This window comes from Chrysochloris asiatica, unplaced genomic scaffold (genome assembly GCF_000296735.1).
Source record: "Chrysochloris asiatica unplaced genomic scaffold, ChrAsi1.0 scaffold00116, whole genome shotgun sequence".
Taxonomy (NCBI): domain Eukaryota; kingdom Metazoa; phylum Chordata; class Mammalia; order Afrosoricida; family Chrysochloridae; genus Chrysochloris; species Chrysochloris asiatica.
The window spans coordinates 10212069-10230628 of record NW_006408634.1 but is presented as its reverse complement, the minus strand read 5'-3'; the positions used below and the strand labels follow the sequence as shown (position 1 = coordinate 10230628).

The 18560-nt window shown below is 50.8% G+C and overlaps 1 protein-coding gene across 2 annotated transcripts in view; it reads left to right on the top strand.

Annotated features, from left to right (window-relative positions):
- The window catches only part of PPP5C (protein phosphatase 5, catalytic subunit), a 29615-nt gene that overhangs the window by 10478 nt on the left and 577 nt on the right, over positions 1-18560 (top strand). Inside the window, exons 3-12 of one of the 2 annotated variants that reach the window (XM_006868251.1) lie at positions 4359-4506; positions 4937-5058; positions 13421-13486; positions 13787-13885; positions 14387-14492; positions 16336-16478; positions 16616-16703; positions 17317-17357; positions 17441-17619; positions 18358-18439. In XM_006868251.1, coding sequence (XP_006868313.1) covers positions 4359-4506; positions 4937-5058; positions 13421-13486; positions 13787-13885; positions 14387-14492; positions 16336-16478; positions 16616-16703; positions 17317-17357; positions 17441-17619; positions 18358-18439 — 1074 coding nt within the window. The remainder of the gene's footprint in view (positions 1-4358; positions 4507-4936; positions 5059-13420; positions 13487-13786; positions 13886-14386; positions 14493-16335; positions 16479-16615; positions 16704-17316; positions 17358-17440; positions 17620-18357; positions 18440-18560) is intronic. The other variant, XM_006868252.1, reaches the window with a different exon arrangement.

Here is an 18560-nt window from a genome sequence, read left to right as displayed (position 1 = left end):
CTCATTCAACCTGTTACACGAGAAAGACACCCCAGCTGGGAAGTGGCAGGACTGAGACTTGAACCCAGGCCTTCGGGCTCCAGGGTCCATGCCTTTAATCCCTAGTGGGCTGTGGGGTGCATTTCATGGATTGGGATCAGCACTTTGGTCTTGAGCAAATAGACTGATCTGAAAAACCAGGTGTTTCGGAAAGTGCAGGCAACACGTTTGGTGGCAGAGCCTGCTCTGAACTTCCTCGGGAGAAAGATGAGACTCTGCTTCCAAGATTTAAAACCTCGGAAACCCTATACAGGGTCGTTATGAGTTGGAACCGATTCTATGGTACTTAGCAACAACACAGCCTCGTAGGGCGACACAGTCCATTTTTAGAAACCTGACCGGGTCCTGCTTTATTGCTGCTGTCGCTGCTCTTGTCCCACATTGTCATTTGGCCTCAGCTCCCACCCCAGCCCGCAGCCTCTCCAAGAATTAGGCTGCCTCAGAAACAGAAACATGAGTCCCTTTAGCCCCTGTAACAGGTAACAGTGTGGTTCAGGACAGACCTAGCCCAGCAGTGTTGGGAACTGCAGCCTGGGTGCCCAGAGGGGGGCGCCAGAGGGCTCTGGCCCTGGGGTTGTGGAAGAGCTGGAAGTAGAAGTGAGGTGTTCTGGGTAGGCCGGAGGGTAAGAGGGAGGTGATGAATTCAGAGAAGGTGAGTTCTAACTGATTGGACCTTATAGAGGGTGGAGTCTCATGGGCAGGGCCAGGTTGTGGTTTGGACTTTATCCTGGGTGCCTGGAACACACATTGGGGTAGGACAGATGATGCCTGGGGCCGTCTGCCCCCCTTTCCCCAGATGCCTCACAAGGTGGGATGGTCTGATCTGGGCCTGCTCAGTCAGGGAGGAGGCCTGACGGCCTGTAGTTACTCTGCCTATTCCACTGGTTTTCTCTGCAGCTGCTCTCAGGGAGGAGGCTGGCCTGTGGGTACTTCATGTCTTCCTCACACCCCTTCTCAGGGGGAAGCCGGCCTTCCCTTACCCAGCATCCTCCACATACCCACCCCCCTGCCCAGTCACACCCGCCAGGGTTTGCAGGGGCCTACACAGACTTACCATTAGAGATGCCCCCACCCCAGGAACACCATTCCTGGCACCTTATCTGCCTCCTAGTACAGGACCTGTGGAGCAGGTGTTAACAGGTACAGATGACTAAACCTAGGCTCAGAGAGGTGAGGTAACTTGTCCAAGGTCACACAGCATGTGGAGAGCTGGGCTCTGATTTTTGCTGAAGGTCAGAGGGGACAGGATCCCCGATGGAAAGGGGTACTCTCCTTGTACACGTACTCCCTGTGTCCCAGCCCTATGTGGATGTGTGGATGTGATCCACTAGACAACCCACAGAGGAGGTGATGTGCAGAGCAGCTGGTATGGCCCCATTTAACTCTCATTGCAACCCTCCAAGGGAGATACTGTCACAACTCCCACTTTACACGGGACTGAGGCCCAGAGGTGAACTCAGCTGCCCCGCGTCCTCAGCTACAAATTGGCAGAGCTGGGGTTTGAACTCAGGAGGCCTGACTCTCTGTTGGCCCGCATCTTCACTTCTCCACAGGAGGAAGTAGAGAGAAGGTGTGTGTCCCGCCTCTTCTGAGGTGGGGTGAGGGACTGCCCCCAGTCAGTGCTGGCTATGAGCCCCTATTCTGTGAGCACCAGGCCAGCCCTGAGTCCCTTCCATAATCCTCCCGGTAGCCCTGCAGCTGGGGCCCACTGCCACTCCCATTTTGTAGAACAGGGATGGGGACCGTCCAGCCCATGGGCCATACAAAGCCCACAAAATCATTTGTTCTGGCCCTGCCAAAGCAACTGTAGTTCCAAGCCATCACGTTGTTGTTGTTAAGCGCTGTCAAGTCGGTTGCAACCCTGTATATGGTTTCCGAGGAGCGACTGGTAAGCTTGAACTGCCAAAATTGTGATTCAGACGACTTTGCAGTCAATTATTTTAACCCACAGTGCCATACCAGAATTCCATATTGTTGTTGTTATGTGCCGTGGAGTCGGTTCCGACTCACAGAGACCCTGTACAGGGTTTCAGAGGCTGTAAATGTTTACGGGAGCAGAAAGCCTCATCTTTCTCCCACAGAACAGCTGGTAGTTTCGAACTGCTGACTTTGCAGTTCACAGCCCGATTCGTAACCACTACGCTACCAGAGCTCCTTAGAACTCCACATTGTTGTTGTTGTTGTTGTTAAGCGCTGTTGAGTCGATTCCAACCCATGGCGGCCCTGTATAGGGTTTCCAAGGAATAGCTGGTGAGCTTGAACCACCAACTTTGCAGTTCAAACGGCTTTGCAGTCTGATGCATTAGCCCACAGCACCACACCAGGACTCCTCAAAACTCGACGTTAGGGGTGAGTTAATTGTTTGACCAAACATAGAAGGCTAATTTTTTTTTTATGGGGAAAAATACATATATTTTACATGCCTTGGTTTTGAGCACAAGTCGAAAGTAAATGCAAGTTCTCAAATCTGCCTTGCATAATCATATGCTACATACTGACTTGAAATGTCTGAACAGAATTAAGAAGAAAAAAGAAATCTGTTCGAATGCTCACAAAACTATGAAAATATCAAATGAAATCATTGGACACAAGAGTTATTAATTGAATAGGATGAACAGATAAAGAAATACAAACTTGGACATCAGACCTATGTAGTTGCAAATTAGTATGAATATCTAACTTCCTCTTCTGCCACTCGTCTCTCAGTTTGTTGTACTTTGGTGGCTTGTGTATTGCTGTGATGCTGGAAACTATGCCATCAGTATTTTTAATACTAGTAGGGTCATCCATGTTGGGCAGCTCTCTGTTGAGATTTCAGACTAAGACAGAATAGCAAGAAGGAGAGACTAGCTATTTCTGAGTATTTTGTCACTGAAAACCTTATGAATCACAATGGAACACTGTCAGCAGCAGCATATTGAATACTGAAACTTAATGACGAGCACAGAATATTGTCAGATATGGTCCTCAAACTGACATCTTTGCTCTTGAACATTTAAAAGAACTCTTTTGCAACAGACTTGTCTACTGCAATACATCCTTTGATTTATTGATTATTGCTTCTATGAGCATTGCGTGTACATCCAAGCAGGATGAAAATTTTAACAACTTCCAACATTTTTCATTTATCTTGAGGTTATTTATTGGTCCAGGAATTAAGATTTTTGCTTTCTTTACATTGAAGGCTGTAGTCTTTGATCTTCGTTGTTGTTGTTAAGTGCTGTTGTGTTGATTCCAACCCATAACGAGCCTGTATAGGGTTTCCAAGGAGTGACTGGTGAGCTTGAACTGCCAACCTTGTGATTCAAACGACTTTGCGGTCTCACGCCTTAACCCACAGTGCCACACCAGGACTCTTGAAGGCAAATTTTTAAGTTGCTAGGAGTACTGATGTGGCATTGTGGGCTAATGCATCAGACTGCATAGTCATTTGAGCTGCAACATCAGTGGTTCAAGCTCACCAGCTGCTCCTTGGAAACCTTGTACAGGGTTGCTATGATTGGGATTCAACTCGATGGCACTTAACAACAACAAGTTTGTATGGCCCGCAAAATGATGTTATCAATTTTGGCAGAAACGGTTCCCCACCCCTGCTATAGAAGAGGTACAAGGGTAGTGGCAGTAGAAATCTTGCCTTCCATACAGGAGACCCGGTTCGATTCCCAGCCAGGGCTCTTCACGTGCCAGCACTGCCCACCTGTCAGTGGAGGCTGGCATGTTGCCATGACGCTGACCAGGTTTCTGTGGAGCTTCCAGACTCCGGCAGACTAGGAAGAAAGGCTTAGTGGGCTGCTGCTGAGAATCAGCCCCTGGAAACACCATGGGTCACAACAGTTCCACCCACTCCCGGTCTCTGTGGGATGGCGCAGGACCAACAACGTTTTGTTGTTGTGTAAAGTCGCTGTGGGTTGGGTTCAACTCAGCAGCCACCAACAGTACTAGACAAGGAAGCTGGGACTCCGAGCTGGCCCTTTGGATGAGACTGGGCTATTAACTGTGACTTTGGACCTGACTCCCACCCCCTTGGCAGTGATAATGATAATAATACCAGGAGGTGGGCTCCCATTGATCCCAGTAAGGCAGCCGGCGCCATGGTGCTCAGACCAGGTGGTTTTTATTTTAAGAGTGGTCGGCGCCACGAGTCACTAAGAGAGTCACTAAGAGCGCTTGCGTGGATGGACTCCCTCCATCCTCGCGGCAGCTCTGTGCGAGCAGCACTGAAACGGGGCGGGGGGCTCAGGCACCTGCCCCTGAGGTGAACGGGGGCGCGGGGAGACTGGCCTGGGCACTGATGCCTCTCTGCTACCGTTCCATTGCAGGTGGTGAAGGTGAAGCCTCACGACAAAGATGCCAAAATGAAATACCAGGAGTGCAACAAGATAGTGAAGCAGAAGGCCTTTGAGCGGGCTATTGCAGGTGACGAGCACAAGCGCTCAGTCGTGGACTCACTGGACATCGAGAGCATGAGTGAGTCCACACGCCTCCTGGCCTGGGCCCCCACCATCTCCCTGACCTCTCCCCACCAGCCCATCCATAGCTCCTCACTAGCCTCTGGGCCACCTGCCCCAGTTCCCAGCAATAGCATCAGCCCCTGGGACCTCCCGGGTTGGATTCACCACTGGGTGCTCTAAGCAGTCCTCAGTGGGTGACAGTTATCCACAGATGATTACTGCACACTACTACATGGTGGGCGCTGAGCAAGGTGCTGGAGCTGGGAACCAGGCAGTGCCTGCCCTCATGGCGCTATCGGAAGGGCCACATCAGCCAGTCGAGGTGTCATTGCTTCAGAAGCAGACAGTGAGGAGGACTGCCTGTCTGCCCTGCCCCTGGAAGCCAGCTCCCTGTGTCACATCCTCACGATGGCCGTGCCACTCACTCTGGTTCTTCCTCACACCAGCCATCGAGGATGAGTACAGCGGGCCCAAACTTGAGGACGGCAAAGTGACAATCACCTTCATGAAAGAGCTCATGCAGTGGTACAAGGATCAGAAGAAGCTGCACCGGAAGTGTGCCTACCAGGTAACAACCCTGTCAGGGATTAGGGGGCGCGCCTGTCCAGTGCTACAGACACCTGTAGCCCCAGGACAGCAGAGCGCTCAGAGCCTAAACTCGGCCCCAAGAGCAGGCACTCTCTGAGACATTGGGCACCAAGCCTTAGTTTACCTGATAGCAAAAGGAAACGAGAAAGACGGTGGCGGTCGCTGGCATTTGTTGAGTGTGAGGTGTGCTAGACACCACATGGAGGTGTTCTCAGCAGTTTGGTGAGGGGACAGGTACTGCTGTTTCGCAGGTGCGGGACAGAGGCAGGGGGGCAGAGGATGACTTGCCCAGGGTCAAAAATTAGATGACAGAATTGTTACGTGAATTTGAACCCAGATCTGTGGATGCTGTCCCTGCAGATTGATTGTGACTTGGTGGCCGATCCTGCCCCTGATAGCCCCCATGGGGACAGTTAGTCGGGGCTGCTTGAGACCTGGGCTCTGTGTCCCATCTGGGTGAGATCATCTGCTGTCTGCTGCTCTCACCTGTGGGTTGGTTGACAAGCAGGTGGCATCAAGGAACATGGCCAGTGGTAGGAGAGGAGGTAGGGAACCAGGACCCAGATGGCCCATTCTCTGGTTGTGTAGCCATGGGCAGGCAGCTATACACCTCTCTGTGCCTTGGTTTCCTCCTCTGAACAATGAAGATGATCCTAGCATCTCCACCTAGAGTGGCTGTAAAGAATGAGTTTAATCCATGTCAGATGCATAGAGCAGGAGCTGGCACCTACGTAATGTTCTCATCTGGTTGGCTGTTCATGGTGACCATGCTGATCAGGACCAGAGAAGAGGCACACCCAGATTTTCTGATCGTTTTTAATTGAACTATGGTTTATAGACAGTCAAATGCATATATCTTAAGTGTTTGGCTAGATGAGTTTTAACAGTTTTATATACCCTTAGAATCATTGCCCAAAGCGAGTTACAGAACATTCCCGTCTTCCAAAAAGTTCCCTTGTGCCCATTTCCAATATTTTACCACCATACAATTATTTTGCCTGTTCTTGAACTTCACATAAATGTCATATAAAATTTACATTCTTTTTGTTCCTGGCTTCTTTCACTCAACATAATGTATGAGCAGTTCATGCATGTATGTTGCACGCTGTATCAATAGTTCATCCTTTTTCACTCCTGAGCAATAACCCCTTGCTGATGGACATTTTCGGTTTTTAGCTTTTATAATAAAGCTGCTGCAAGCTCTTTGTACAAGTCTTTTTGTAAACATTTCTCATGGATAAATAAATTCCTATGAGTAAAATTGCTAGATCATAGGGTAAGGAGCTCTGGTAGCGTAGTGACTGCGAGGCGGACTGCAAACCTCAAGTTCAGAAGTTCAAAACTACCAGCTGTTCCTCGAGAGAAAGATAGTGCTTTCTGCTCCTGAAAAGATTTACAGCCTCGGAAACCCTGTACAGAGTCTCTATGAGTCGGAACCGACTCCACGGCACACCACCACCCTCCCCCACCTGGGTAGATGTGTGTTTTAACTTCACACATAAGAAACAATTAAGAAGTTAATTCCAGTTGCTCCATAACTTTATCAACGTTTGCTATTGTCACAGTTTTCTATTATAGTCATTTTGTTGTTGTTGTAAAGTGCCATGGAGTCGGTTCCAACGCATAGCCACACCAGAACGCCTTATTAGTCATTTTGTTGTTGTTAAGTGCCCATGAGTTGGTTCTGACTTATAGCGACCCTGTATAGGGTTTCCAAGAAGCAGCCGGTGGGTTTGAACTGCCAACCTTGTAGTTCACAGTCCAGTGCTGATCCTACAGCACCACACCAGGAGTCCATTTTAGTGGGAATAAAATGGTATCTCATTGTGGTGTTTTTCTTACTGTGATTTTAATTTCCATTTCCTTATTAGTCTTGACGTGGTGCTGGTGCTGTAGGATAAGCCGGCAGTTCAAACTCAGCAGCCGCTCCTCAGAAAGGCTGTACAGGAAAGGTGCTTAACAACCACAATGATTATGAATTGGGAGCTCTGTGGCACCATTAGCATAGCACTGGCCCGCGGATTAGCATAGCAGCCACTCTGTGACTCTGCTCCTGCAAAGATTTCAAGCCTTGAAACCCTATACAAGGTCTGTATGTAACGGACTGGTCGGCACTTAGCGACAACAGTAACTAATGTTGAACTTTCTCATGTGCTTGTTGACTGTTCATGTATCTATGGTGAAGAAGTGTTCACTCATTTTTAAATTGGGTTCTCTGTTTTATGTCGGTTTGTGGGATTCTTTACTTGTTCTAGGGAGCTCTGGTGGCACTGGGATAAGCATTGGACTGCTAACCGCAAGGTCAGCAGTTTAAACCCATTTTGTGGGAGAAAGATGAGGCTGTCTGGCCCCCTTGAAGATTCAAAGTGTACAAAATCCCAAGGAGCAGATAAGGTCAGAATCTGTGGGATTGGTTTGGCATGATCATATGTGCTAGCTGTGATCCTTTGTCAGGTAGATGCATGTATATCTGTGACAGTCAGTGAATGAAACCAGGCACAAAGGTAATCTTGTACAAGATTTCTGTGAAGTTCAAGAATAGGCAAAATGAACATCTCCTAGTATGTTGAGATTCATTTTCAAGTGATGTCCTTTGATGAGTCTGAGGCTGAATAAAAGCGGTTCCTACATACTCAGTACGGAGTCCTGGTATGGCGCTGCTGGTCACTCAGCTGGACTGCAAAGTCAGTTTGAACCACAAGGTCGGCGGTTCAAGCTCATCAGCCACTCCTTGGCAGTCCTATACAGGGTCGCTGTAGCTTAATAACAACATAGTCAGTGTGACTGAACTGCGATGTTGAGCTTGGGGGTTTTTGTTTTTTAGTGATTGTTCTAGGGCAGCCCTTCTCAACATGGGTTTTCTTGAGGGAATTTCATGCCCTTAGACATTCATTGTAGGCAATGAATTAACTTGTCTCCTGTGCAATCCTATACCCTTGGAGAAAATGAGAAAATAGTCACTCAAAATGTTTTCTTTGGGGCTTAATTATTTCTAGAAATTGCAACATGCAACTTTTAATAGATTAATATATGGCATGTTACTTCATGACAGCCTGGGGTGGCGCTGTGGGATAATGCGCTGGACTGCAAGGTTGGTGGTTCAAGCTCACTAGCCGCTCCTCAGAAAACCTCTACAGGGACACTATGGGTCGGACTCGACTCTATGGCCCTTAGCAACAAAACAACAACTTCAGGAATGGAGTCCTGGTGTGGTGCTCCCTGTAGAATAAAGCACTGGATCGCAAGGTGGTTTGAACCACAGGGAAGCCTATGAAACTTATGTACAGGTATATATGTATGGAGTCCTGATGTGGCTCTGTAGGATGAGCACTGGACTGCAAACCACAAGGTCAGTGGTTCAAACCCACCAGCCACTCCTCAGAAACCATAGATAGGGTCGCTATGAGTCAGCTGACTCGATGGCACTTACCAACAACATTATATGTATTTCTTTTTTTCGTGTAGTTTACACTCATGCAGATGTATATCCTTTCTGATACTCCGGATTTCTTACAAATATGAGTTGCTCTCTGGTATTATGTCCCTTCTGCCTGAAGGCTTTTCTGTTAGCATTTCTTAAATTACAGATCTATTGGAGATTTTGATTTGCCAAGCTTTTGTCTGCCTGAAAATGCCTTTCGTTTGTCTTCATTTTAAACGAGTATCTTGACTGAGAATAGGATTCTAGTCGTCATTTATCTTCAGCCCTGTAATATGTTTTTCTTTGATCATCTGGTCTCCATTAGTTCTGATGAGAGCTCAACCGTTGTTTGTTTCTTTGTTCCTTTAATATATGCTGTCTCTCTTTCTGTTTTCACGATGTTATTGTGTAGTCTTTAATCATTTAGAAATGATTCTCCATGACGTGGTTTTCTTTGTGTGGATCCTGCTTGGCATTTGCTGAGCTTATTAGATCTGTGGGCTAATAGCTTTCATTGGTTTTGAAAAGTTCTTGATCAGTATCTCCTCTTGTATTTTTCTTTCCATTTTTGTCTCGCCTGCAAATCCAGCTACATGCTTTTTGTACCATTTAATACCGTCCTGTAGATCCAGAGTCTCTGTTCATTTTCTCTTAACTGGTTTCCTTCTTTGTGTTTCCGTGTGGATCCTGTCTGTTGAACTTTCTTCTTGCTCATTGATTCTTTCTAGCTGCGGTTCATCCCATCACATAAATGCTTTATTTCCGGCTCCATCGATTTTCTTTATAGAATTTCCATTTGGTTTCATTTTCATAGTTTTCCTCTCTCTGCCTGATGTGGCACTGTAGGATAAGTTCTGGACTGCTAGGCACAAAGTGAGCGGTTCAAACCCACCAAGTGCTCCTTGGAAATCCTATACAGGATCCAACTCGACAGCACGTAACAGCAGCGGCAACTCTGCCCGAGTTCCACAGGCGCGCTTACATATGTTCATCTTCTCCACCAGATTGTTAGTGTAATTATCATAGTTATTTTAGAGTCTCTGTATAATCTGGTGTCAGAAATAATTGCTTAGATTCCTGAGGGATAGGAATCAGGATCAACACCAAGCTGGTTCCCAGGAGGAACCAACTTTTTCAGCCTTCCTCACCCCAGCCATCCCCCCATGGCACTTGCTGCTGTGGCTTCAGGTGGTTCAGTAGATGTTGCAGTGGCCACACAGAAGGCCACGCGGACTCACAGTTAGGTGGTTTATTAGGGAAGTACTCAGAGCAGCAGCAGTGGGCTCAAACGTGACAATAGTTGTGAAGATGGCATAGAACCGGGCAGTGTTGCGTTCTGTCGTACCTAGGGTCGCGATGAGTCAGAATTGACTCAATGGTGCCTAACAACAACAACCAAGAACAGCTGGGATCAGGATCTGGCAGCTCATAGATTTAGGAGGCTCCCCTGAAGTGGAGAGCGCATCTCTTCCTTCTGGGCAGGGCAGCTCGCTCAGGCACTTGGCTCTGCTAGAAGGCAGTCTGCTCTCAGCTGTGCCTCTCAGCCTTGTGGGCCCCTCTTCATTCCTCTCAGGTCAGCCCCCTCTTGGTTTTAAGGTTACAGTTCTCAGCACAGCCAGGGCATCTGTTGAACCCCACACTGCCTCTGTCCAGCTAAATGGTCCAGCTAATTGACCCCACTCGTAGTGTACAGTTCTTACAGCTTTCCCAGAAGCAGCTTTCTGTCATCTCTGCTGAGTCTGCTGCAAGGCCCCTTGGGCTTCTCCCTGCCCTCGGTGTTGTAGCCCTTGGCACGTGCCACAGCTCTTTTAGAAGATTCCGCACCTCCTCTCTCTCTGCCTCATTTTGCTTCTCTTCTTGCCTTTGGAAGCCTCTGTTGGGTTGACAGCTGCTATATACCAACGCCTTGTCAATTTCAGGGCATGGGCCTCCCACCTGGACCCCAAACTGACCAATCCTTGTAATCCACTCAGTCAAACCACTGGTGTGATGCTCTACGATGAGCACTAGATCAAAAGGGCAATTTAGACTGCACGGTCGGCAGTTCAAACCTACCAGCCGCTCTCTGAAACCCTGTACAGGATCCCTATGAGTTGGAACTGACTCGATGGTACTTAACAACAACAACAATTTGCATAGCAAGTCAACCAATCCTTGTGGGCTGCATAGAACAAGGTTATAGCTTATCCAGGGAAATGTCTGCTCAAAACTAGCATCCTCTGGAGTAGAAAACAAGCTGGAAGTGTGTCCGTCCCCCAAGTTCACGTCTTCAAAGACCTAGGTCAAAGGGAAACTCATCAGGGCATAGGGAGGAAACCTCTCAAACTGCTTGTCCAAAGAATTGAAGGATTTCATTTCAGCACGCTCTGGTAATATTACAACTTCAGCTCTGGGTCTGCTTTTATTGTCTGTTCACGTATTTCCCAATTTTTGTGTTTTGGTATACTGGACATTTTATACAAAAAAAACAGTAGAGAAAAGTTGCACCCTTTCTTCTGTTCCTTAGGGGCTGTGTCAAGCTAGCTAGTTTTTTGGTCGTTTGTTTTTGTTTTAAAGCTTTTAGGGTGAATTGAGTGAGCAGAGGTTTACTGGGCAGATCATCAGTTTTATATTCAGCAAATCACTGCAATGATTACAATCCCCTCCATGCACCATCAGCTAATAGTATTTCTGCTATTACCTTTTTTTTTTTCCTGATGTACACATACCACATTGAAAATATATATATTCAGTTAAGCATCCAAAGGACACATTTTGCAAGCCAGCCTCCTGCCCACAGACACACAGCCTTTCTCAGTCCATGGGCCCAGAGTCCTCTCAGCTGCTCTATCTCTCTCTGCCATCGCCTCTGCCACCATCTCTGTTGTCGCTGCTTTTCTGGCTAGGATCCCTCACTTACTAACTAATTTTGATCCCACTGTAGTTGAGTTTGTTCACCAAAGACACAAAATGCTTTCAGAATGTATTCCAGACTTTCCCTGCTTAGGGCCATGGTATTTTAGCAGTGGCAAGATTCCGGGAACTTCTGCACATTGTGTTTCAGTGTTTTGTCTTACCTTTTATTTTTGTTTTTTAACTTTCTATTGTGAATCGAGTGCAGGTTTGGAGATCATCAGTTTTACGTTCAGCAAACTGTACACTTCATTGCATACTCATTACAAGCCCCTCGGTGTAGTATCGCTCATCCCACTTCCTCCATGGGGTTGTTGTCTCTAGGTCTCCTTCTGCCCCAGCCCTTCTGCATTGTGTCGTTAGGAAAATGTTGCCCTTTTGATGTCGAATGGTTGACCATTCTGTGGTGTGTGTCCCCCCATATGCCCATCTATCTAATGCTTGGCTGATTGAGCCACGGGAATGAGTTCATTTCTGGACCTGCAGGGTGATCCAGGGCCGTAGTCTCTTATCTGACCCAGAAGCCTGTTCCTTTTTCTGTTTTTTAATGATACCGAGTTTTGTACATTTTCTCCTACTCTGTCTGGGACCTTCTAATGCCGCCCCCTTCAGAGCAGTTGGTGGTGGTAGCTGGGCACCATCTAGTTCTTCTGGTCTCAGCAGGCTCACCAGCTGTTCCTTGGAAACCCTATACAAGGTCACTATGGGTCAGAACCAACTTGACAGCACTTAACAACAACATCTATACACTGCACACTCTCATAAGAAGTCCTAGGTGGCGCAAAGAATTAAGTGTTTGACTACTAGTCAAAAACTTGGTGGTTCCCACCCACCTGGGACACCTTAGAAGATAGGCCTGGTGATGGGACTTCTGGAAGGCCATACCCTTGGAGAACCTCGGCTCGGTCCTGCCCTGCACACATGGGGCACCTTAGCACCATCTGCGAGGAGGCTTCAACAAGTCTGTAGAGAAATGGGATGAAAAGATCATGGACTTCTCTAAACTCTGCAGGCTCCATTGTGTCCATGGTGACCGGGATAGGAGAGGGAGGGCGAGCAGAGGAGACAGGACATTCCATTCAGCTTTTCACCTCAGGAACAGAGCATTGGCGTGAGGACCGTGTGCATGCGGACTGCAGGCAGGCCACAGGCCGTGAAATCTGGAAATGTTGGCAAATACATACGACATCCTCAAGGCCCTCTCAGCATCTAAAATATACTATCTGTTTTTTCAGAGGGATTTTCTGATTTTCCCCCAGTTGTCCTTAAAGCATCCTTTCCAGCTGTTTGGTTGTGTGTGTGTGTGTGTGTGTTGTTTTTATAATCTAGACTCCGTTGAAGGATCAAATACTGCCCGTGATTCTGTCTTTGTCTTGCTTGATTCAGAAGAGGCTGGCAGCCTTTTTTGGGAGAGTCATTCATGCCATTGGCATTGACAGGGATCGGCCAGTTGTTTTATATCAGATGCTTCATAATCTGCATCCATCCATGCATTTCCTCTCGATGGTGATGATTTTAAGAGAGACCAGGACTCTGGGAGCAAGTCCTGGTGGCACAAACAGTTAAGCGCTTGGCTACACACCAGTATGTTAGCAGTTCAAACCCACCCAGTGGCTCCTGGGAGAACAGACCTAGCATTCTGCTCCAGTAAAGAGGACAGCCTGGGAAACCCTATGAGCGGTTCTACTCATCACATGGGGTAGCTGTGAGTTGGAGTCAATTCTGTGGCACACACCAGCAGCATTAGATTTTCATGTGTTGTTGTTTAGTGCCTTCGAGTCTCCTCTGACTCATAGTGACCCTGTATAAGGTTTCCAAGGAATGGTTGGTGAGTTTGAACCTCCGACCTTGTGGTCCAGTGCTTTATCCCACAGCACCACACCAGGACTCCTTTCATATGCAGAAATCCCCTTGTTTAAATGCTACCTTCAGAACTCAGCTTAGGACCACCCACCGTCTGGTTCCCCCTGTTCCGCCTCTAGCCCAAGGCCCTCCCAGCAGACCCACTCACACGTGCCCTGCCTTCCAGATCCTGGTGCAGGTTAAAGAAGTTCTGGCAAAGCTGAGCACGCTGGTGGAGACCACGCTCAAGGAGGTGCGTGCCAAGGGGCGCTTAGCGGGACGGGCGGTGGGACTCCCTGGCGGGTGGGGGTGAGCCAGGGAGCCCAAGACCTCACGGATTCACCTGTCTTGGTGTGCTCTTCCCTCCCTCCCGTCTTTCCCCACCCCACTGTGCCTTTTTTCCTGCTCTCTCTCCTGACCTGCCTCGGCCTCTGTCCTCATCATCTTTCTTTCTGGGTCGGCCGTAAACCTCTTGGCCCCTCCGTCCCTGCTCTGCCCCCTCCCCACGTCTCTCTCTGGGCCCCTCCCTCTCCCGTGGCCTCTTTTCTTCCAGACAGAGAAGATTACAGTGTGCGGGGACACCCATGGCCAGTTCTATGACCTCCTCAATATATTTGAACTCAACGGTTTACCCTCTGAGATCAACCCCTACGTATCCTTTTTCAGACGAGCAGACCCTTTTCCGTTCTACCACACCCCTCGCATCAGACACCATGATGTGGGTGGAATGGCTGACCAGCATGCAGGCCAGTCCTCAAGTGCTTTATGGCCTTGGACAGGCGGCTTAGTCTCTCTGGGCCTTACTTTTCCTCATCTGTACAATGGGCTACCAGACCACAAATGCACAGCACCTGGCACTGCCTATCTACACCTGGGTTAACAGTGTGGTATTTGTGTAGGGCTACGGGGCTGGGTGGGAGGGCCTGGGTCCTGTCCCCCCTGTGGCTCTGGCCTCAGTGCTTGGTGAGCCAACCTGGAAACAGCCAGGTCACCACCTCAGCATGTCTCCACAGGCCACGTGGTGGGAGAGTCGTGGAAGCTGGGCGCCTGCGCCCTTCTGCTATCCCAATTCTGACAGGAGGCTGGGACCAGGCCGCTGCTGCAACTGTCTCTGCTCCCCACGTTTCACTTGTTGTTTTCCTTAGCGGGGCAGATATTTAATGGTGACTTTGTGGACCGAGGTTCCTTCTCCGTAGAAGTGATCCTCACCCTTTTTGGCTTTAAGCTCCTGTATCCAGATCACTTTCACCTGCTTCGAGGTGAGCCGGAAGACAGTGGTTTCTGGGGTTGGGGGGTGAGCAGGTACTTGCTTCCCCTCAGAGCCTCTGTTTCTACTTCTGGGAAGGGGTGGAGGCAGGCTGTGGGCTGCTGGAGGCAGCAGTGAGGGGCAGCACTCCCCCTTTCCCGCGAAAGTGGTTCCCAACAGGTGGGCATTTGGGGGTCTTGAAGAGATGCCTTTTGTCTAATGTGCACAAGGGTTTGGAACAGGCTCCTGATCATTTGGGGAAGTCAAGACGACCATTACACAAAGCTAGTGTGAAAGGGAGGCAAGAAAAAGTGGGTTCCAGCTCATGGTTCCCCCTTGTGTCTCAGAGTAGAACTGTGGGTTTCCAAATGGCTGCTTTTGGAAGAATGCCAAACCTTACTGCTGGGGCTCCCCTGGGTAGACTCCGTCGGCCTGTTGGTTTCAATGTGTGCGGAGGACAAAACGCCTCATGGGGCTCCCAGGCTGGTGAGGGGTGGCAGGCCACAGGCATGAGATACAGGTGGGCTGGACGGTGGAGAAAGTGGGGAGTGTGGGGGCTGCAGTTTTATTCATGGTGGTCCAGGAAGGCCCCACAGGACCTTGCAGGGTGCACAAAGACCTGATCGAGGCGGGTACCCAGGAAAGAGCCCAGCAGGCCGAAAAACCAAAACCGAACCCGGTGGCAACTCATGGGAACCCACGTGGTAGACTAAAACTACCCTGTGGGGTTTTCGTGGCAGAAGATATACCAGGTCCTTCTTCCAAAGCACCGCTGTGTGGATTTGAACTGTCTACCTTTAAATTAGCAGCTGAATGCCTACCATTTGGGCCCCTCAGGACCCTTTGCTGGTAGAGAGAGCTGCACATACAAAGGATCTGAGGTGGATGGGGTGACCCCTCTGCAGAGTGAGGGTGCAGCCCTGGGAAGCGGGTGGGGTGGGGAACAGAATGAATAGAGCTCTAGCCACTGGAACAACAGGCCAGGGCATCAGAGGAGGCCCATGTGACCAGCCAGGCGGGAGGTACCACGGCTGCTTGGGGCCTGGTCAGACCTGAGCTTTTCTGAAGATAGTGCTAAAGTGTTTGCAGGTGGATTGGGTTTGGGTGTGTGAGAAATGGGGATCAAGGGTGCTCCTGGTCTGCATAGACTGAGAGGAGGAAGACAGAGATGCAGGCTGTGGGCCAGGAGAGATGTGTTCCAAAGCTCTTGAGCGCTCAGGAGGGTTTGGGGGTTCACGTTAGAAGAGAGGTTTGGGGGAATGCTGTAAAGTTTGGATCCTTCCACATTCCGTAGTATCTGAAGCCTTAAGAATAGGATGAACTCCTCAGGAAGTGGGGGTGATGCAGTGAGGAATGGGGGACCCAGAAGAGCGTAGTACCCTGGAAGCCAAGGATCCATGGGACAGGGCCAGTGCATGTACTTCAGGCCCACCGAATTCACATGGCAACTCCAGTCAGGTGTGGTGTTGGGACACACCCACTGGGGACAGCATTGTGAGGACTTGTGCCATCCAGGCTGAGCCCTGACTGCAGGCTCTCAGCAGATGTTTTCCCCAAGACCCGCTGGGTCTGCCAGCCCAGCAGCACCCCTGGTCCTTCCTGAGGGCGGGTACTGCGGCCACAGGACATGCTCCCCGCTCAGCATGGTGGAGGAGCCGGCTGGTACAGACCTCGGACCCAGTGCCTGTGACGGGAAGTGACTTCCCAACGGTCCAGAAAACGGCCCCAAAGATGGTGTGAGGGGCTTGAGCTGGTGCAGGAAGTCCCTGGACTTGGGCCCAGGCTTGTCTTGGGGACACTGAGGATGCCTTGGGGGCCTGCAGGCTGAGCTGCCCTTCTGTTCCGCTGTCGGCCAGGCAACCATGAGACGGACAACATGAACCAGATCTACGGCTTTGAGGGCGAGGTGAAGGCCAAGTACACAGCGCAGATGTATGAGCTCTTCAGCGAGGTCTTCGAGTGGCTCCCATTGGCCCAGTGCATCAATGGCAAAGTGCTGGTGCGGACGGCAGCGGGGGGGGCGGGGGGCCCTTCCCACCACCTCCTGCAGAGGGACCAGGGATGGAGGCACCTGGGGAGAGGGTCAGGGCTTGGGGCGCAGCTGACTCCCCAGTCATGGCACCCCCCCCCGTACAGATCATGCATGGGGGCTTGTTCAGCGAAGATGGCGTCACCCTGGATGATATTCGGAAGATCGAGCGGAATCGGCAGCCCCCTGACTCAGGTGAGTGGGTGGGGCCGGGTGGGCAGCCCAGGTCCCCCACACAGGTCCTCCTGGGCTCAGACCTCAGCTTGCAATCCCACCTGGCCACACGCTCACGTTGTGCCCATGTGCTCAGTTGTGCTTGACTGCTGACGCGCCGCCGTGGACAGGCTGTGGAGGATGGGTGGAGGGTCACGTGCTGGTGGGTGATGGGGAGGTCTGAGCCGACACTGAGTGTGGTGGGAAGGCGTTATGGGCGTGTGCAGAGGGCTTCTCAGCACGTGGGGGTCTTGGGGTGGCTCAGAGAGGTTGATTTGAGACGTGCTTAAGGAACCAGGTGACGGTGAGTGTTCTGGGGGCCAGTGAGGAATGTAGTCTTTATTATTAGGGTGGTGGGAGTGGCCACAGGGGCTTTGAGCAGGACAGGGCCTGGGTCTGAGTTGGGATGAACCCCACTCCAGATGCCGGGTAATGAAGATTGAGGGGGTGAGAGGGGACCAGCTGCTGTCACCAGTCGGTTCAGAACCCTGGCTCTCGGGCCCCAAGTGCATCCCCACGGGTGGTGGACAGGGCCTGCGAAAGTGGGACGGTGGGCACCCCTGGTGTATTCTGATGCCCACTCCGGTCCCCACAGGTCCCATGTGCGACCTGCTCTGGTCTGACCCGCAGCCACAGGTGAGCATCCAGGAGGGTGGGCTGGGCTAGCAGGTGTGACAGGCTGTGGGGACAATCTGAGCTCCTATGTCCCACCATTGCAGAACGGACGCTCAGTCAGCAAGCGGGGCGTGAGCTGCCAGTTCGGGCCTGATGTCACCAAGGCCTTCCTGGAGGAGAACTGCCTGGACTATATCATCCGCAGCCACGAGGTCAAGGCCGAGGGCTACGAGGTGGCACACAGCGGCCGCTGTGTCACTGTCTTCTCTGCCCCCAACTACTGGTACGGCCCCACCCTGCCCCCAGCCTCAGAGTCTACCCTTTTAAAGGACAGAATGTGTTCCTTTTTCCCATCACAGCCATAGCACACCGGCCCCACCTTTAAAACGACTCCAGCCAGAGCCCGCTCCCTGGTCCCGGTTCTATGTAAATGTGTTTCCTTAGTTATTCCTTCAGAGCAGAACCCAGTCAAGGGCCCCGGCGTTGGGTCGCTGACCCTGTGAGTTCGCTGGCCTCCTCTCCTTTCCTCCATGGCCAGTGACGGGCCAGTGACGTGCAGGAAGCCGGTCCGTTTTCCTGCAGAGTGTCCTGTGCTCTACACTCGTGGGACCCTGCTCCACATCCTCTGTCCTGAGCCCTGTATCTCCTGGACACTGGCTGTTGGAGCCGGAGGCGCAACCCCGTCCTCTTAGCGAGAGTTCTGTCCCCCAACTCCTGCTTCTCTCCTTCCTCCTCGTCCCCGCTTCCTGCCTCAGCTCTCGTTTGGATTCCTTCCTCTCCCCCAGTCAGCCTGTCCTGTCATCTCGGCTCTCTCAAGATCCCTATCTCTGTTTCCCTCATCTATCTGTCTGTCTGTCTGTCTGTCATGGCTTCCATCCCTGCATCTTCCCTCCCCTCTCGATGCCTCTTCATCACCAGCCTCCCCAGGGCTCTTCCCCCTTGAAGTTTCCTCTCTGCTCGACCTTCCCCTCTCGGGACCCAGCCCCTGACAGCCAGGCCCGATCTGCCCCTGTCTCTGCAGCGACCAGATGGGGAATAAAGCCTCATATATCCACCTTCGGGGCTCTGACCTGCGGCCCCAGTTTCACCAGTTCACAGCAGTGGTGAGTCCCCCTGCCTGGACCCAGGGTGGGCGAGGAAGAGGCTGAAAGGCTTTGGTGAAAGGCGTGGGCACATCAGCTGGGTGCGCAGAGACCCCCTGAAGCCACCCCATTGCTGTGTGTC